General features: G+C 38.2%; 1 protein-coding gene and 1 non-coding gene across 3 annotated transcripts in view; both read right to left on the bottom strand.

Moving 5' to 3' along the window:
- Positions 1–21,906, bottom strand: part of dnah2 (dynein, axonemal, heavy chain 2) — a 234,435-nt gene that overhangs the window by 85,259 nt on the left and 127,270 nt on the right. For both annotated transcript variants that reach the window (XM_067446627.1, XM_067446618.1), the window contains 6 exons: positions 16,145–16,334; positions 15,875–16,055; positions 14,970–15,097; positions 8,456–8,608; positions 7,754–7,879; positions 5,171–5,389 (listed from right to left, as the gene is read on the bottom strand). In XM_067446627.1, coding sequence (XP_067302728.1) covers positions 5,171–5,389; positions 7,754–7,879; positions 8,456–8,608; positions 14,970–15,097; positions 15,875–16,055; positions 16,145–16,334 — 997 coding nt within the window. The remainder of the gene's footprint in view (positions 1–5,170; positions 5,390–7,753; positions 7,880–8,455; positions 8,609–14,969; positions 15,098–15,874; positions 16,056–16,144; positions 16,335–21,906) is intronic.
- Positions 14,821–14,895, bottom strand: trnaa-agc (transfer RNA alanine (anticodon AGC)). Its single transcript has one exon. It is a non-coding gene; the product is annotated as a tRNA-Ala (tRNA).

The following is a 21,906-nucleotide window of genomic DNA, read 5'->3' as shown; positions in this document are numbered from 1 at the left end:
ATCCATTAGAGAGCTATTTCTGCTTGATTTAACCCTTTAAACTCAGGTATTGCTGTAAAAACTCTAAATCTTTGCAGTGTGTTTGTGATGATAAGAAATGGCCCAGCAAACAAACAGGCGCCGTGATTTACTATCTAACAGGGGACCTGAGTCAGTGTGTGTGTAACGTAATCACTATTCAATAATGACCTGCAATTAATACATTAGAGAGCTATTTATGCTTGATTTAACTGTTTAAACTCAGGTATTGCTGTAAAAACTCTAAATCTTTGCAGTGTGTTTATGACAGCAAGAAATGTCACAGCAAACACACAGGCGTCGTGATTTACTATCTAACAGGGGACCTGAGTCAGTGTGTGTGTAACGTAATCACTATTCAATAATGACCTGCAATTAATACATTAGAGGGCTATTTCTGCTTGATTTAACCCTTTAAACTCAGTTATTGCTGTAAAAACTCTAAATCTTTACAGTGTGTTTGTGATGATAAGAAATGTCACAGCAAACACACAGGTGTCGTGATTTACTATCTAACAGGGGACCTGAGTCAGTGTGTGTGTAACGTAATCACTATTCAATAATGACCTGCATTTAATACATTAGAGAGCTATTTATGCTTGATTTAACTGTTTAAACTCAGGTATTGCTGTAAAAACTCTAAATCTTTGCACTGTGTTTATGACAGCAAGAAATGTCACAGCAAACACACAGGCGTCGTGATTTACTATCTAACAGGGGACCTGAGTCATTGTGTGTGTACCGTAATCACTATTCAATAATGACCTGCAATTAATACATTAGAGAGCTATTTATGCTTGATTTAACCCTTCAAACTCAGGTATTGCTGTAAAAACTCTAAATCTTTGCACTGTGTTTATGACAGCAAGAAATGTCACAGCAAACACACAGGCGTCGTGATTTACTATCTAACAGGGGACCTGAGTCAGTGTGTGTGTACCGTAATCACTATTCAATAATGACCTGCATTTAATACATTAGAGAGCTATTTCTGCTTGATTTAACCCTTCAAACTCAGGTATTGCTGTAAAAACTCTAAATCTTTGCAGTGTGTTTATGACAGCAAGAAATGTCACAGCAAACACACAGGCGTCGTGATTTACTATCTAACAGGGGACCCGAGTCAGTGTGTGTGTAACGTAATCACTATTCAATAATGACCTGCAATTAATACATTAGAGAGCTATTTCTGCTTGATTTAACCCTTCAAACTCAGGTATTGCTGTAAAAACTCTAAATCTTTGCAGTGTGTTTGTGATGATAAGAAATGTCACAGCAAACACACAGGTGTCGTGATTTACTATCTAACAGGGGACCCGAGTCAGTGTGTGTGTAACGTAATCACTATTCAATAATGACCTGCAATTAATACATTAGAGAGCTATTTCTGCTTGATTTAACCCTTCAAACTCAGGTATTGCTGTAAAAACTCTAAATCTTTACAGTGTGTTTGTGATGATAAGAAATGTCACAGCAAACAGACAGGCGTCGGGATTTACTATCTAACAGGGGACCTGAGTCAGTGTGTGTAACGTAATCACTATTCAATAATGATCTGCAATTAATACATTAGAGAGCTATTTCTGCTTGATTTAACCCTTCAAACTCAGTTATTGCTGTAAAAACTCTAAATCTTTGCACTGTGTTTATGACAGTAAGAAATGTCACAGCAAACACACAGGCGTCGTGATTTACTATCTAACAGGGGACCTGAGTCAGTGTGTGTGTAACATATTCACTATTCAATAATGACCTGCAATTAATACATTAGAGAGCTATTTCTGCTTGATTTAACCCTTTAAACTCAGGTATTGCTTTTAAAACTCTAAATCTTTGCAGTGTGTTTATGACAGCAAGAAATGTCACAGCAAACACACAGGCGTCGTGATTTACTATCTAACAGGGGACCTGAGTCAGTGTGTGTGTAACGTAATCACTATTCAATAATGATCTGCAATTAATACATTAGAGAGCTATTTCTGCTTGATTTAACCCTTTAATCTCAGTTATTGCTGTAAAAACTCTAAATCTTTGCACTGTGTTTATGACAGTAAGAAATGTCACAGCAAACACACAGGCGTCGTGATTTACTATCTAACAGGGGACCTGAGTCAGTGTGTGTGTAACATATTCACTATTCAATAATGACCTGCAATTAATACATTAGAGAGCTATTTCTGGTTGATTTAACCCTTTAAACTCAGGTATTGCTTTTAAAACTCTAAATCTTTGCAGTGTGTTTATGACAGCAAGAAATGTCACAGCAAACACACAGGCGTCGTGATTTACTATCTAACAGGGGACCTGAGTCAGTGTGTGTGTAACGTAATCACTATTCAATAATGATCTGCAATTAATACATTAGAGAGCTATTTCTGCTTGATTTAACCCTTTAATCTCAGTTATTGCTGTAAAAACTCTAAATCTTTGCAGTGTGTTTATGACAGCAAGAAATGTCACAGCAAACACACAGGCGTTGTGATTTACTATCTAACAGGGGACCTGAGTCAGTGTGTGTTTAACATAATCACTATTCAATAATGATCTGCAATTAATACATTAGAGATATATTTCTGCTTGATTTAACTCTTTAAACTCAGGTATTGCTGTAAAAACTCTAAATATTTACAGTGTGTTTGTGATGATAAGAAATGTCACAGCAAACACACAGGCGTCGTGATTTACTATCTAACAGGGGCCCTGAGTCAGTGTGTGTGTAACGTAATCACTATTCAATAATGATCTGCAATTAATATATTCGAGATATATTTCTGCTTGATTTAACCCTTTAAACTCAGTTATTGCTTTTAAAACTCTAAATCTTTGCAGTGTGTTTATGACAGCAAGAATTGTCACAGCAAACACACAGGCGTCGTGATTTACTATCTAACAGGGGACCTGAGTCAGTGTGTGTGTAACGTAATCACTATTCAATAATGACCTGCAATTAATACATTAGAGAGCTATTTCTGCTTGATTTAACCCTTTAAACTCAGGTATTGCGGTAAAAAATCTAAATCTTTGCAGTGTGTTTGTGATGATAAGAAATGTCACAGCAAACACACAGGCGTCGTGATTTACTATCTAACAGGGGACCTGAGTCAGAGTGTGTGTAACGTAATCACTATTCAATAATGACCTGCAATTAATACATTAGAGAGCTATTTCTGCTTGATTTAACCCTTTAAACTCAGGTATTGCGGTAAAAAATCTAAATCTCTAAATCTTTACAGTGTGTTTGTGATGATAAGAAATGTCACAGCAAACACACAGGCGTCGCGATTTACTATCTAACAGGGGACCCTGAATCATTTTGTAAATCATAAATAAATCAAAAGTGGTTAGTTTAAAAAACTCATAAATGTGTAAGGTGGTAAGATGGGCCTTTTATATGGGCCAAAAGTCACACATTATTTTTACAAATACTTGGCTAACATAATTTTTTTTAAATAATGTCTATGTTAACACTTGTTTAAAAGAACTTTAGATGCAAAGTTTTTCCCATTTACCGTACCTTTTTTTTTTTTTGATAAATAAAATAATGCATTATTTTTCAGTAAATATAGGCTACTCTCATTAAAATGTTTTTTATATATATATATATATATATATATATATATATATATATATATATATATATATATATATATATATATATATATATATATATATATATATATATATATATATATATCTGTCCACGGCCATGATGGATGGTATTTACAATATTTATTTGTAGAAACTGAAGACACACACATTTTGATGGCAGATCTATTTCTAATTACATCCTGGTTGTTTAGATTTTTTAATCCTTTTTTTCTTGGATCCTGTAGTATTTAATTTTAAAGTAATGCAAAGTTTGAAACTAGTCAGGGTATTTAGTAAAGAGATATAATCTATATGATGTTTGTTCCTTTAGTAAGCAGCCTGTTAAACAGCAGCTCTAGAGTCAGAGGACAGCAGGCCATTCAAACAATAGAGGAGTGTGTGTGTGTGTGAACGACGTGTGTTTAAGGGCTATTACAGTTCCTGCTCCAGCCTACAGGGGAGCTGCTGAGCATGGCCTTAAACACTCACACACTCTTAGGTCCCCTCTTGGTCAAAATTTTTAAAAATTCACCAGAGTGTTTTTTCTTGATTTTAACATGATTTAAACACACACACCTGTAGGTCCCTACTTGGTCAAACATTAAAAAAATCACCAGAGCATTTCTTTAGTGTTTTACTTCATTTTAACATGATTTAATGCATGACCAACAGGGGACTTGAAAAATGTCCCCTCTTGGCTAAGAGGTCCCCTGTTGGTGAGTGTGTAACGACGCCAAGGTCCCCTGTTAGATAGGTAGACAAGTACACACACACACACACACACACACACACACACACACACACACACACACACACACACACACTCCAGGAACATCATTACAGAATGAAAACCTGAGAAACATATTTCCCCCACCCCAACGCCACTCTTCTATTTATACCCGTATCAGGATGAGACACGTGAAAGGGGTTACAGAAATGAAAAAGACAGGGAAAAACAACAGAAGCAAAAACAAAAAAAGATCAGAACAAATACGAACGCTAAACACGCGGTTTTAGATATGAGGAGCCGGCGACTGCGTTAAAAGCACAGCGTGGAGTGGCGTCCTTTAGCCGCAGCCAAGCCAACTGTGAAAAGAAAGAGATCATAAGCGGCGGCAATTAGTGCTAGCTGCCATCTTGACTACGCCATCATTTTCAAAACACCCACGAGTGAGCCGTGAGTCTGTCAGGGGGGCTTTTAATGAGTGTTAAGTCCTTGCTGCCACATGTTCTCTAAACAGCGAAGAGTGTTTAAGGGAAACTCTGTTGTCTTGGTGGTAAATGTATTGGGTGCTGACGGCGGTTCATTTTCATGGTAATGAGGGATGGAAGGTTGGCGTAGCCTCATAGGCTCTAAAACAGCTGCTGTGAAGACATTTGTTTATGAGGCATGATCTTTGCCCTTCAAACTAGTCATGTACGGAGACGACTCATTTCAATAAAGCTAACACTTTGTTATTGAGGGACCTTGCGTTGACCTGTTGCATTTTAGACAACATGAAAAGCAAGACAGCTAGTTATTGATCCAGAGAAAAGGATGGAGAGATTGAGATAGAAGCCTCACACGTATGAGGTTGAATTCCGGTACTCCGTTGCGGTGCAGGGTGCTGAGGGCGTTCTGAAGGGTTCTCCATGTGACCGTCTTGCCGCTGCCAGTCTTCCCCACTATCATCGTGGAGTGTCGGGAGTTTTTGGTCTCGTACAGTTGAATTATCTTGGTCACTGCGAAGGGGGTCACCTGGAGACCGCTCTGACGAAGCTCTGCCTCTATAGCCTCCTTCAACTAGTGATAATGAGAAAGAAAATGTGTGTAAGATGGAGTAGCGTCTAAATTATGATAGGCAAATATGCACTAATTGCTTCATAACATTGCATAAACTCTTTTCCAAGATGAAAAAACATCTCTTCGGTGGAGGTGAATCTCACTGAAGCACTAAAGACAAATGAACTGGCAAGAGGTGGGCGGCCATCTTAATAAAAACACCCGCTGATACTGCACCCCTGAGTGAAGTCGCACCAACCAGAACTGCTCCAGAGGCACTAAAGCAGCCATGCTAAACTCTCAGGTTAATTTAATCTCCCTCTCAAAGTTCTCTCTCGACTCGTTAAACAGATGGAGAGGAGGAATAAAGGAAACGGCTCTGAGGCGCTTGTGCTGGAGTAAGGTGGAGATGAGGATGCAGGATGGGTAATATAAAACGGCAATAAAAACACTGTATGATATGCATGAGTGGAAGCAGAGAAGAAGAAATATACTACTTTTTGTCCGTGTGTGTGTGTTCCATTTGATTGTGGAAGGAGCAGGAAGCAGAAATGCAGGCATTCTGAGCTATCATCTGTCTTATATCTACAAACCTCCATAAACTCTTCCTCAGAAAGAGCATTTGTCTGTGTTCAGCATAACAGGTTTAAACACTCTTTTGCCATGTTTTACATAGTTAAATATGTATTTGGACGAAGCATTAATCAAAACAGTCAAAACAACAGAAGGCGGTTTAGTAAGCCAAGTTTCGAAGTGCTTAAAGACGGTTCTCTTAAACATTTTGAAAATCAAATATATCTTACAAAAGGTTTAGCTTTGCATCGTTTAAATAATTGTTTTTACTGTACAGTACAGATCGTACTATAATAGAGATCCCTGAGTTGACCATAGAGACCAGAGGTAAGTGTTGAAATGGTTTAACATTTAAAAAAAGATCAGGATTGATCTTCAGCTGGTCTAGTTTCCAGCCTAGACAAGCCGGTGTTTAGTTGGTTTACTTGAGTGGTCAGCTGATCTCTCAGCCTGACTGGCTGAAAAATTCCCCAAATACTTCTAAAATCCCCTCTAAAACAAACAGTGATTATACCTACAGCACAGTGTGTACTAGAATAGATGACCAGATAGACAGGTGATGCTGTAAGTGTCGTGCTTAAAGCAATTTGACATTTTAAAGGTATTAAAATGTTTTCTCTTTCCCAGCTGGGAAAAAAAAAAAAAAACACACATTAAAACAGATCTTCAGCTTGTCTAGTTGGACTCCCAGTCTAGCCAAGATAGTTTAGTTAAGTGGCCAGCTGGTTTCCAAGCAGAAAACTGTCCAAATCCCTCTAAAACCTCTCTAAAACAGAAGTTCTCAAACAGCGGCCAGGGGCCCACTGTTTTCCAGGGTGTACCCAAGGAGTCTTTCAATTATTTAAATTTAGTTATACTAAATAGATTGTCCATCCCAAAAAGAAAATTCTGTCCTCATTTACTCACCCTCAAGCTGTTCCAACCCTGTGTGAGTTTTGACTGTTGAACACAAAAGATGATATTTTGAGGAATGCTGGTAACTAGACAGTTGAAGGACCCCATTGACTACCATTCTATGGAAAAAATACTAAGGCAGTCAATGGCTATCGTCAACTGTATTCTTCAAAACATCTTCTTTTGTGTTTAACAGAAGAAATAAACTCAAGACAGGTTTGGAACAACTTAAGAGTGAGTAAATGATGACAGAATTTTCATTTTTGGGTGAACTTATCTGTTTAAAAATATCCTAATAGAAATCAATCCTAAGACTGAGGTAAATATCAGCTTAGATATCGTCGTCTTGGACAAACGGGGGCCATGGAGCCAAAAAGGTTAAGAAACCAATGTTCTAAAACCAGCCAAGAGACCAGGCTGACCAGGATGGCAGACCAATATCATTTTTAGCAGGGAAGTACACAGACAACAATAAGTAAGCCCTTAAAGGTTAAAGTTATTGGCACAGAAATTACAAATTACACACTTCAAGGGCACAAAGGTAAACTGGGATCTCAGTAACTCTCCAGCTCACAGATTAGATTGTCTCGGCTTTTGGGTGTGCTTGTCAGGATATTTATCCTCTAAGCTCCCGCTAACAACTTTGCATTGGCCTTTATCTGTATTGAAGAAATGGACTTTAGAATGGTGTGAATTGTGTACAGACAGGGCAGGAAAATATCTGTAGGCTTTAATGGATCTTTTGAAAGGCGTTTCAGTGAGAGAGAGCCTGTGTGAGAGCTGTTCTCTAAAAAATAGGATGGATGTAATAAAAAACACACAAAAAAATATATGCTTTTAAGAGCTTTGAGTCGGCGCACACATTCATACACAAATAGACAGACTTTTAGTTGCCAGATGCACGCTGGGACAGACTACCTTTCCGTAGTCGATAGTGGCCGTCTCCACGGCAGGGAAAAGATCCTGGATGATCCCATTAAACAGTGGCAGATCGATGGAGGTTAGTTTAGCGATGTTCATGTCCTTCATAGACATCAGCAGGATCTGAGGTCAAAGGGTATGAGGGAAAGAATTATGTTAAATTAGCTCAGTGCAGGAATACATCTTCAAAGCTAAAGCAGGCCAGCTTCCCTTGACCAAATGTCAACCTTAATTTATGAGCAGGATACCGTGAAACTGGTCTCAGATACATCTGAAAACTGCCCTTCCTGCTCTTCTGTAGCCATACTGCTTCCGAATGACATTTATTTTAACAAGCGTACCTTACACATATGTGAACCTTTAAATAAACATGGGGCACCTTTTCCACGGGTGATGATATTGAAGTAAAGCGAAAGAGACTGAGAGAGTGGCGAGATGAGCACTCATGTGGGGGTTATGAGGCCTTTTCAACTTCTCTTTTAAGGTTTTGTCCCCTTTGATAAATTTTTGATCACATCCAGAGAGGAGCACGTTTTAGTGACATGTCTCTCTCAACATTAGCGCTATCTTCACAAACACACTGATAGCCTGAGTGCACATACACATAAAAACTGAGGCACTGAGGCGTATTCAGGTGAAGCAGGCCTCTGAGAGAAATGTTTCTGGATTTATTGCATGCTGCAAATTTGTGTTTCTTACCTCTTCATCAACAATGTCAGGACAAGTTCTGCGCTTCTTTCCAGCATAGCGAAGCAGAGAGGTGAGAGCTCGCAGGCCAAAGTCATAGTGGTCCTGTTTGGACAACTGCTGCACTGCCAGAGAATACAGAGTGAAGACCTTCTTAGCCAAAACCTGAGAAAGAGAGACAAGGAGAGACAGATTAAAAGTGTAACAATTTCTCTTTGAACAAAATAAAATGCTAATATGATGAGAACACAATTAGCATGAGACTGCATTCACAACCCATTAATATTCTTGAGTGAAACTGGATAAACGGGGAAGAATTTTTTTTGGCAGAGTTGATTTTGTCTTTTGGGATATCATGAATTTCTCTAAATAAACCAGGAACATTTAGTAAGAAAATAAAAGTCTAAAGAGTTTACAGTTCCAGATGACGACATTAACATTATTAAAATCTCTTAAGAATATGAAAAACCATGTGACCTTGAACAGCCACAGCTCATAAAAACAATGGGAAGAGGTATAGTAATATTTCTGACAGTAATACAGTTATTTATCAGATGGACAGGTAAAGAAAGAGCATGAGAGGGAGTGAGAGGGGTGTAAATGAACAAATTCAATATCCTTTATTGCATCATCTATGAAGGAACAGAAGTCAGTAAGATGAACATCCTCAAGAAAACACAATGATTCAACTTTTTTTTATTATAAAGCATAAAGAAACAGAACAGTGAACAAATTTCTAGGTCTAATTCTAGTTGGGAAATAATATTTTTGGGACTATGCAAGAGTAATATTTGCAATAATTTCCATCAAATATATATTTAGTCTTTAGATTCTTCCCGTTAGTGAATAAATACAATGATCCACTGTAAATACAAATAAATACAAGGATCCGCAAACTGACATAGGTTTGGGGAACCCTGTTTTTTCAGCAACAGTGTTTATGAATTTATTGAGTTAAATTATAGCATTTAATGCATTTAATATACAGCTGGTTTTTAATTACTATTTCTGTACATTTAGATTTCCATGACAACGTTTTAAACTGAAAACTTTTTGAAAAATCCAATTTTTGAAAACGAAACGTGAATTTATTAAAATGGTGACTTCATGCACATGGACATTAGGTGTTCAGTCTATAAGCACATAGTGTTTCTTAAAAAAGTGACATCAACTACTGGCCTGGCAGCAGAATACAGCATTTTTAGTCATTTTCACATATCTGTGCGAATCATTTTATCAACACTGCTGTCTGTACACGGAAAGCACAAAATAAAAACTTTTCAGTTTTTAGTACATCGTGGTTGTGTAAATATACTCTCGATGAAAAACATAAATAGCTACCTATCTAAATATAATTTTGGCAGAACAAAGGAGCTCAAAATTTACTTCAAAACACATACATGCCCATAATGCAATTGCATGTTAGCAGTAATTCAAACTTAATTCAACATGAATAAACTATAAGCAGTCTGAAGGTAAGATGCAATTTATAAAATATTATTGGAAAGACAACAATAAAAAAGTACAACTGTTTTGTTATAACACAATATGTGCTATTTATGCTAGAGCGACATAATGCAAAAAAAGGTTAAAGTATGGCCAGCCTTTTGGACTTTCATTCATTTGATTTGAATTTATTAATAGGATTAAGCCCTTGAGATGAACCATTTAGTTTTCGAAGGGGTCCTAATGTACAATCAAAACATAGTTACAAACCAATTACAAATACAATTAACAACAAAACAAGACAAGACAAAACAAACAACAACAACAACAAACACAACAACATATTGTACCTGATGTATGCCTATTAACAACGGGCCGGGGACTACAGCTGGAAATTAGTCGTAGAGGCTAAAGCTGCTCTTTTTTTTTTTTTTTTAAAAGGGACTGTCCACGTTATAATAAACTAATAAACTAAACTAAAACAACACAATTATATATATAATAGAAAAAAAAAAAATAATAATATAAAAATACATACATTTTACACTACAAAAAAAGATAAATACAAAACAATATAAACTGAATAAAGAGTGCCATTATAAATAAAGTACAAATATAGAAAAATATAAATATACTAAACAAAACCAGTGAACAACAGGGACAGTATCAATGATAACATGTACAATCAACCTTAAAATAGGATAATAAAGATTGTTTAAACAACCTAAAAGATGTAATGGATCTAATATCAGCAGGTCAATTATTCCAGTCTATTGGGGCTTTAAACATAAATGATCTTTTACCAATAGTGTTGTGTGCACGAGAGAATGCCTAACATGGCAATTTGAAGAAAAAGGTACAAAGTATCAGTGAAGATAACTGGGATAGTTAAAATAAATACATTTAAATATAAAATTTACAGGATTCTTTATATCAACAATTGAATTTTAATCAGTAAAAACGAATTCTTAACATCAGTGACTGTATTTTCACTAGTGAAACTATTACATTTCTGATATCAAAGTAGCATTTTTGATAACAGGAATTCAATTCATGCAATGAAATCAGCATCATTTCAGATATCTAAAATGGCTTTTTTTTTAACTAGTAACAATCACATACATGATTTCAGAAATTAACATTCTCACTAGTGGCAACTGAATTGTTGATATCAAGAATTCAAATCGTGTGAATGAATAAAAGTCAAAACGGCTTGCCATAGAAGCATAAAGGTGAGCGTATGAGTGTGTCCATGAAAACCGTAAATATGTAGCAGAAGGCAGAAGCCAGTCTCTGTTTGTGTGTGTGTGTGAGGCTAACCATGTCAGCTCCATTTCCACACTACCTGCTAACAGTCTTACTTATACAGACACAAACGCTCATGCGAGCACACACACGGAAACACGCGCCAAAGTCACGCTAGGCTGAGCAGACTATGGGCTCGCAGGGGACGGTCATCTCGCTGTCAGTTATGGCTCATAACACCAAGACCTGCACACTCCGGTGCGTCAGGGCAATACTCTCCCGCTCTCTCTCTCTAACATGGCCCGGCATTGATATGTCCATTTCCTTTCATTTGCAAAGGTAATAGTTCTCTCTCAACAGTACGCAATGATTCTGCCGTATTGACTATGCAGATGGGTGTCTGGAAGAAGGCCGAGTATGCCGGGACAATCAAATCTGCCATTGACATTCTGTGCTTGGCTGGGGCCGGTGCTGGTTCCCTTCCCAGCTCTCTTAATCTCAAGTCCATTATTTGTAATTCTGAGTCCAATTCCCCATGCCTGTGCCGCTGCCAGCCCGCCGGGCTTGTGTACGGCATCAACAAATGAGGCTTCCCGTTTGGAGCACGCAGGCAGGAGGAAGAGAGGGGACGCAGCCAGTGGAAACTTGTGGGATTTGGTCAACCACAGGGGGGTGTGTTTGTGGAGTGTGCGTTTGAAGGGGTTGGCATTACGCATCGGTCGGATGTCTCGCGCACACATGCGTGCGTAAACTCACAATTGGCATGCCTGCTGCGTGTTGGAGGTAATCCGATGGCAGGATCAGCCCCCTGGAGTGTGTGTGTGTGTGTGAGTGTGAGCCAGTTCATCTGTGTTTGCATAACTGAGTTGATCTCCTCCATCTTCAATAGAATCTAATGTCCCACAATAAGCAGCTCTCTCAACTCCAACAACTGTCTTTTCTTCATATATACTGAACTTACAGAAATCAAAGACTCCATTAAACCATTTAATTAGTGGTGTTAGTGGTACAGGCATGAATGATGCCTCGTTGTGCTGCTTTTTGAGGAGGGGTGTGCTGTTACTGCCCTAAATGATCAGACTTTTTTACTTCGATAATAAAATGAGTGAATCGTAGAGACTCTCAGGTGTGGAATAGGACAGTGTATTGGAGCATCAAAACAATTAAACAGTTTTAAAATGGCCTCTGTTTTGCTCTGAAGGATGTTAGTTGATGAGACATGATTCCCAATGCTTTAAAAAAGAGATCCTTTAAAGACCCACTGAAGTGCCTTGAAACAGGCCGCATTATTCAATGTGTTGACGTAATTTCCCCTGAAACGGCTCCAGCTGTTAGGAGCTCCTCCCCTTTTTTGAAGCAGCCAATAGCGTTTCGTTAATATACAGTTTGACTACAGCTGAGCTTTCTGTTTACAAAAGCCAGTTTCCTCTAACATGGTTTATCATCATTATCTCCTCGCTTTGAAATACAGCATTCTGTACAGAATTTAAATGGGTCGATATGTTTGTTGCCTGCGCCGACGCGCGCATTTGATCCGCGCTGCGCTTTCGCTAACTTTAGCCCAGAGCCGTTGGTGTGTGTGGGCTGCTGCGGTGTGTGAAACTAACCTGAAAACAGACCTAAAGGTGTCCTAGAATTAAAAATGTAATTAACCTTGCCATGGTGAAATAATAAGACTTCAGTACATGGACATCACATACTGTGAGTCTCAAACATCATTGCCTCCAATCAAAAACACCACGGAAAAAAAAGTGCTTCTCAACATAAGGCCAACCGTGACGCAAGCGTTGGGGATCATTTATATGCACGCCCCCAACATTTGCATCTGTCCAAACATGTTCATTGTAAGGCGGAACTGACAAAGCCAAATCATTGAGACTGCAGGTAAAGACACTCGAGGATAGCAAAAACAGCATCTCTAATGACATGTCATGTTTAGGCTGTGCAGGGGACGTGAGGACTTTTCATATGTCAACAGTCATGGTTGAGGTTTATTATAATAAGATACCACAACAAATTGTTTGTTTGTTCGGCCCATTTCAAGCAAGCTTCGCTCAGCGTCTTAAACTGAAGAAAAGGACAACTATATTCCTGCAAGCAGTAAGTAGTGATTTATCCACTCATTGACTGTTTAAACAATTTCTGATTAAATTGAAAGTTTCTTAGAGAGACAGCATTGTCTAGATGACGCAAGATGCTAGTACAGTAGCAATAGGAAACACCAAGTACCATACCAAACTAAATAGTGTGTCGAATGACAGGTTAATATTATTTTGTATTACAAAATACAACGTTAGATACTTTGCTTACAGATCGTTCACTCGATCCTTCTAGCAAACGTCACCTTTTCCACCATATAAGTTAAAACGACAGTCATTTGACAAGGCTATTCTTTTTGTAAAAATATAAGTTATATATTCATATTTTTGAGAACTGAAGTAGGCCTATGATGTTTTTGCATGCTTGTATTAATAGTAGTACATCACAGTCACTGCGTAGCCTACATTGTGACTAACGTTATATAAACATGCAATATCGTTGACGAAAAAAGACAAGTCCAAAATGTAGGCTGAATGACATTTTAAGCAGAACATCTCAAATGGAGATTGATAAACTGCAGCTTACTTGTTTATTGGTGTTTTCAGATCATCCGCGCATAAGCGAGAGGGTTTGTGTGCATATGGTTGCCAGATTGGACATGTTTAGGTAAAACACTGGATGTGTTCTTTTCACAGAAAAGCTCTGTTTGGGGGATTTAAATGACTGAAATCTGGCAACTCTTTCTCGAGCGCGGATGATCTGAAAACACCAATAAACAAGTTAGCTGCATTTAATCAATCTCCTTTAGACGTTTTACTTAAAGTTTCATTAAGTCGGTCTGTGTTCTGTCAGGACGGTCAGGACTCACGAGCTGAACAGCTGAATTGCTGTGCTGTGAGCTGCTGAAATAAGCCAATCAGAGCAGAGCTCAACATTAATATTCATGACTCTTCCAAATAAGGCAAAAACAGAGCATTATATCCTAGGGACAATGTATAGGGTTGTAAATGGACCTGCAAAACTGTATCTGGACAATTTTTGCCCTTAAATAAGCCACATACCCTCTATGTAGATATCAGAGAACAATTTAACATTGTTTCAACTCATTCTAGGGCACCTTTAATTTGCCTCAAATGAAAGCATATTTACACTGAATTGTTTCGCGTATATAGTGTGCTATGTGCCTTTCACCATGTAGAAATTAGTAAATGTGGGACCAACTGACCCATTTAAGCTGCAGTGTAGGGGGCGGGCTTTAGATTCTAGAGCACATTAATTGGACAGGAGAAGATTTGAAAATTGTCTGCGATGATGTCACCAAAATCTGAGATTCGTTTTAACGGAAGTGAGAGACTGTAAATTTTGAATGCTTATATCTCCTAAATGCACATTTTGTCATTGTTTTGGAACATACCAGCTTATTCATAACTTAAGGCTAACACAGTCATACTAAAAACTAAAAAACTTCATTTTGATTTCAGTGGGCCTTTAAGTGTCCAGAATGGAGTGCAAAACCCCTCTCTCCATTTTGTTGTAATGGTTGAATTGGATTTTAGATTTTAGATTTTATGCATTTGGCAGACGCTTTTATCCAAAGCGACTTACATTGCATTCAAGGTACACAAATTTACATTATTATCAGTTCTTGCTTTCCCTGGGAATCGAACCCATGACCTTGGCGTTGCTAGCGCCACGCTCTACTGGTTGAGCTACAGGAAAGCACATGTGCAGAAACTCAACAGAACTTTTTTTTCAGACTAAATATATCAGACTAAAGTTGTGTGTGTGTCTGTACCTTGCAGTTATTGAAACCCTCTGCAAAAAGCGTGATCTCAGCAATAAGGGTAGAATCTGGCACCACCATAGAGATCGGCCGAAACATAGACTTCAAATTATCAGGCAACTCTGTGCGGCCAGCATAGCCTACAGAAGAAACGAGAGGAACAGAGGGAATGAGAACCACAAAAACAGACTAAAACATATATTGCCAACCCTATAAAGACTTTAAAAGGGATATATCACCAAAAACAAATACAATTCTGCCAACATTTACTCACCCTTATATTGTTTCACCTGTATGACTTTAATCAGTGGAATATGAGGGTGTGTTCATAAAAAATAAAAACATTCAGTCCTGGGGCCACATTTATAAACATTCTGTACGCACAAAAGAAGGCGTACGCCGCTCTCTACGCAATAATTGGTATTTATAAAAATCCAACTTGACGGGAAAATGTGCGGGAGAGACGGGAAAGACTAACCAAGCATCCAAATCAATGCTGTGTGCGAATAAACGCGCTCGTTGTGTGTGAGTAGCTAAATATGATGGTACTTTGACCAGCTTAAAACTCTTTTAAGATGAGTAAAGAATTGTAAAAAAAAAAGCGTCAGGAATCCCTCCATCACACAAAGTACCGAACTGTGATGGACAACATTGTAACTATAACAATTAAAAAAACAGGTATGCTTGAGACTTCTGTCCTTTTTAGATTCACATCTTGTCACAATATGTGTTTTTTTGGTTCGTTAACATGTCTTTGGTCTGTGTTGCGTTCATATTTCATTCAAACCTCACCAGTGTTCATTTAGAAGAGGAGCAGGCCCATCTTTCATTATTTTTTGGTGAGCAAATAATGACAGAATTCTCATTTCGGACAGAACTATTCCACTATTCAACACTACACTATGCAGTTTGAGCACCTGGGTTCATGGTGATGAAGATCCCACAAGACCAGACCAAGTTGATCTGTCTTCCCTCAAAGGTGAATTGGTTGAGTCCCGCAGACAGAGCAGACAGGATTGACAGTATCTGCTGAGCCACCACAGACAGCACCTCAATGTTTATCCGGTTAAACTCATCAAAACAGCCCCACGCACCTGTCTGGAGAGACATAAGCACATACTCAACCAAACACACTACATTACCCGTTGTTTAGTTTAAGTGTGTGTATGATGTGGTTTACTGGATACCTGAGCCAGCCCAGAGTACATGCGGCCCATAGATTTGAAGTCCAAGCCCTCTGAGCAGTTAACCACTATCACGTACATGCCCAAAGATTTACCCAGATCTTTAACCGTCTCTGTCTTCCCAGTTCCAGCAGGGCCTTTGGGAGAGCCGCCCCGGTGCAGATGGAGCGCTGTGGTTAGAGTCATGTAGCACCTACACCGAGAACAAACACATTCACTTATACAGACAAACATACATACAAGCACGTAATTCTCGTGTTACGAATCACATTTGAGCTTCAGCAAGAACCAATGAGGTACATTCTCGTGTTACGCATCACGGTTGAGCTTCAGCAAGAACCAATGAGGTTCATTCTCGTGTTACGCATCATGTCTGAGCTTCATCAAGAACCAATGAGGTTCATTCTCGTGTTACGCATCACGGTTGAGCTTCAGCAAGAACCAATGAGGTTCATTCTCGTGTTACGCATCACGGTTGAGCTTCAGCAAGAACCAATGAGGTTTATTCTCATGTTACGAATCACATTTGAGCTTCAGCAAGAACCAATGAGGTACATTCTCGTGTTACGCATCACGGTTGAGCTTCAGCAAGAACCAATGAGGTTCATTCTCGTGTTACGCATCACGTTTGAGCTTCATCAAGAACCAATGAGGTTCATTCTCGTGTTACGCATCACGGTTGAGCTTCAGCAAGAGGTTTGTTCTCACACATAAAGCAGGTTCAGTTGAAAGTTTAAATTTGAATAAAAGCCTAAATTCAATCTGTTTATCATATAAAACAATCGTGTCTCTTAAAAATAATTGGACTTCACATAGATTAGTCTTACGATCTCTTTATGAACTTTTTGAAGCGTTAAAAATGGTAGTATGCGTAGCTGTCAGTGGAGGGACAGAAAGCTCTCAGATTTCATCAAAAAGATCTTTATTTGTGTTCCAATGTGAGTAATTAATTTTTGGGTGAACTACTGACGGTAGACAATTAAAGTCACAGTGCACAATGCAAGACAATACAAAAACCTTTCTACTGACTCTGAAAAACACCAGGAGAAAAATGACCAGAATCCCTGACCACTAGTGTGAACATGCCATAGTCTGCAGCAGGAGACATGAGGCATGTCCTGTCCAACATGCTGTAGATATCCATGCAATTTATCCCAATTGCCAATTTCTTTCTTTATCATGTTTTATTGACCATTTTATTCATAAAGTACACCACTTAAAGGAGGATTTGTAACACATTTGTAAACTTCCGGGAATATGTCTTGGCAATTCTTAGGGCTAGAATAGAAACAGGGATAGACACACTGCACACACACTGAAATTCACTCAAATCACATGTATCCGTAAGCGCACACGCAGATGGAAAAGAGACAGACAGGCTTAAGCATATTGTCCATGTCCTTGAGTGGGCTTAAGATGTCACCCTCTCAACATCATAAACCCGGATTAGATTCTCCCTTTCATTCCACTGGAGGCACGTTCTGTGCTGATTTTTTGCAGCCTCTGAAGGCACACAACGGGAAATCCGCCATTGACTCCTGACTCCACTCTGCATAATTTCACGTAGAAGGAAATATTCACTTTTTTGTTCTATTATCACACAGAGACATCTGGAGCTCCTCTCTCTCTCTCTCTCTCTCTCTCTCTCTCTCTCTCTCTCTCTCTCTCTCTGCTTCCATGTGCAGGTGTGCTCTACTGATGGGGAGGTAAGATCTTGACTGATAAGGTTAATGACATGATCCCTGTCTCTCACTCATAATGACTTGGATAATGGCTAAAGTCAGATAACAGCATTAGAATCCCCATAATGATCATTACAAAAGCAGCTGATCACATCAGTCAAGTGAAGGAGCTGACTGTCACACAGGACAGGATATTGACATCTCTAGTAATATGAGATTTATAGTATAATATGAGAGTGTAGGTGATTATATCTCAGCCAGAGGTTACATTTCTCTGTGGTGTTATTGCTTCAACATATATAATGACACCTGGGTAATATTCACTCTTATAAATGTGTGAACTCAAATAAACATATCAAGAGTGAGTATGATACTTCACTCGGATGTTACTGTGTTCTGTCTGAGGGAGCAGGTCAACATTTGAGGTCATGAAGTTCGGTCTGAACTTGATCCGTTGTGGAGTAACTATGCTCGAACAGGAGCTGTTTGGATCAATCAAATTGTCAATTTATACGACGATTGACAGATGATCAACTGCAACGTAATCATTCACATCACCAAACAGCGCTTGAGTTGAATTAGTTCTCATCCTAAATGGAGAACTTTTGTGCTTTCACCTTTACTATTTCTCTCAAAAACAATGATCGTGTTGGTAAGTACTCTGTGTATCCTGAAATTCTTTTCACAACACCAGCATCGGTGTTTACACTCCTATTCTTCTTCTACTTCTTCCAGTGTGCATGCAGTTGAGTTCAGTACACGACTATGTGTTGGTGATTTGTTGATTTGTTCTTTTTTAAACTAATCTTTAACATGACTCGGGATCATCGAGTTGTCTCAGAGAGGTGAGCTAATCAGTTCTGTTTTCGGGACTGCATGCATTGCATATGGGGCTGTCCTGGCCCGGATCAGACACTGATGACAGAACTAACGACTTGAACTCGAAGACAGAAGAGGTGTACTAATCTTTCCAGGGAACAGACGTGATTAAATGTGAAGTAACAAAAGAAAGAACAATTTTGATTCAGAGGTAAGATTAACTAACAGACTGCATAGCCTGAAGACCCAGCTGAGCAATTAATGAATCATTTCTTTCTTAAAGTTTGGCCTTGGCTGCATTAGCTTATAATTATTTTTTTATTGCAAATGTGATCAACGTTTGCAGAAGTACTAGAGGTGTTGGGGAATTTAACATGTGACATTTTAATAATATTCTGCTGAAATGAACTAAATGACTTTTGTTCATTTTGCTGAATGAGATTTAAAGATCAGAGTCTGTAAAATGATCCGAACTTCCCACTACTACTACGCGTCGCTCAACACCTCACTTATTCTGTTGCTCTGATTGGTCATGGGTCTATCCAATTGAGTACAGAGGCTTTTTTTTTCATTATGGAGTGAGAAACACCAGATGCAAGAAAAAAAAAAGTAGGGTCCACTTAAGGTACCTTAAAGTCTCTATCAAGTAATTCCCCTTAATTGCTTCTTAAAGTTCTGTTATGTGTTGCAACTTATGAACAATTTCACCCTAAAGAAATCAGGGGACGAAAACAGGTCCCATAAGTCATCTGCCCAAACACAGTGGCAGATGATTTCATGTTTATTGAGGACAAGGAAGTACAGAGTATAATTTTAAGTGATCGCATTGAGGTATTATAGATATTAAAGATATGCTTTTAAATAATGTGTATTGTGAAAAGCACCATACAAATTAAACAAGTTTTCACTTTTTTTGCATCACTTCTACTGTGCGCTAGACAGCAGTATTTCTTGAAATAATTATCTCATGCCAGGCTTTCATTATGTGTGTAAGAGTGATGGTGGGTTATAATGGTTTTAGAGTGTTTTTTTACCGTCTTCTTCTAAAATAATATCTCCTTTTGTCCTTTTGGTTTACGTTTTTGTTTCAGTACAAGATCTTGGCTAAAAATGTATGCACCTCTTGATGTAATTATAAATGTTTTTGTTTAAGACCTTGTATTGACAATACAAGAGTCCTACACTTTGTAAAGTCTCCTCCAGCACATCCCAAAGACTTACAATGAATTTAAGGTCTGGAATCAGAGGAGCAGATTCATGTGTGAAAATGATTCTTCACGCTCCCTCCCAACCATTCTTTCACAGTTTAAGCCTGATGAATTTTGACATTGTCATCCTGGAATATGGCCATGATCTGTCTTCATATATGGTTGTTTAATGAAAAGCTACACACTCCATCAATTAGGATTAGAAGAACTTGCCAAATGTATAACATGCTAGAAATATAATAATCACTGCGATAGTGATCCAATCATAGACTCTTAGGTACTCTTAGCTCAGATATTGTGCTACAGCTGTATAGTTGTAGTAAAGGTCAGCAGTCTGTGATGGTCTGTTCACTGTAGGAGATTTTGTAACTAAACAACGAATGACAGAGTGTCAGATAAGATGTTTGTCGCACCACTCCTAAAATAAATCCCAGTCCCATTTCATATTAGGTGTCTTTAACAACTATGTACTAACATTTCAATTAATCATGTGATACAATGCACTTATTGTGTACATACAACTTTTTACAATGTTCTAATATATATTTTTAAATACCTGCATGTAATTACAGCTGCAATTAATTACTTGTCACTTTGCTGACCCTTCCCTTACACCTAGCCATACCACCGCCCTTCCTCGTATCCCACCTCTATAGCAGCAAAAGTGCTTTGCAATACAACATCAACACAATAACTACATTGTTCTTTAGTTAAGGACACCTAATATAAAGTGTGACTGAAACCCCTTACCTCAGGGATTTCACTTAAGGGTTTTCATGTAGGCGGACACAAGCCTTTTGATTTAAAACGTCATTTATAAAACGCTTGAAATTTTTTATTTTATTGGCAAACATATGATGTATGAATTTCATTAAAAACTAATATAAAAACAATAATAAATTCGGTTAAATGTTTAATTGATAATTAAATTGATAAGCTGGACAAGAATTAAAGCAGACAATAAAGTGCCTGGCATACAATATGGGAACTTAAAGCGCCCCTTCATAAAGATGATTGAGTGAATGTTTAGTGTGTGCAGGGAAGTCATTTATAACATAGAGCAGCTCATTTCTCAAAACCCTAAAATATAAGAGTTTTAATTAGTTCATTCAGTTCATTTTTGGTCACCACATAATGATCTTTTATTCTAAAATGTGAAAATAGAGAAAGAAAGAAAAAAGAATGAAAACAAAGTATGTCCAAACTTCCCACCATGGGGGACTTTTTAAAATTCCTCTTTATATGTTAAAGTGTTTTTTTTTTATATTCATGACATTTAAATGTTGATGCCTTTTTATTTTCCATTACTTATGACATTTAAAACATTCAGAATTCACGCACCATGTACCTCTTGAATATCTACTACTATATATTTTTGCAGTAGACAGATCAATAACTGGCAAAATAATTATTTTTTGTGGGTTGTTTTTTTGTTTTTGGACCTGCACTATACCAAAGACTTCATATAAAGAAAGACAGCATGCTCATATTACTATGAATGGAAGAAATGCAATGTGCTATATAGCGGAACAAGTCCTGCCTTCTAAATAAAAGAGCCAGTTATTTTTTTAACGCTATTTGAGCTTAAAGGTGCACTATGCAAATTTTCCTCCACTGGAGGGCGCCTATTCTAAACGGCTCGCGAGTACCGGGGCTTTTATTATGACAGGACGGGACACAGTCGCCGGGCGCCCGCACTTCCGCTTTTTCCGGTCAGGTAAAAACAGCTATTTTTATCATATCAGATACATTTAAGGGGCCAAGGCCATCCGTCCACTCTCTTCCCTGAACTGAAATGAAGTAGTGGGCTGTACTTTCCACACGATTGACATTAGGTTCAAGTACGCCAGGTTGGCTGGTGGTTATGTTGCCCGCATACCGCCTCCCATGGCCGAGACTGGTATTACGATACCTGTCGGGCCAGGGCTAGTAATGCTTCTGCTAATTAAGGTTGATATCTCTGCAGCACTTTTTTTAATGACATCATCGCCCTTATTTCTTCTCATTCTTTTGATGCGTGTAGGTCATTTTTTGGATATTTTTACCTCAATTTTTA

Source organism: Pseudorasbora parva, chromosome 1 (genome assembly GCF_024679245.1).
Source record: "Pseudorasbora parva isolate DD20220531a chromosome 1, ASM2467924v1, whole genome shotgun sequence".
NCBI lineage: Eukaryota > Metazoa > Chordata > Actinopteri > Cypriniformes > Gobionidae > Pseudorasbora > Pseudorasbora parva.
This window is presented reverse-complemented; position numbering and strand designations above follow the sequence as displayed.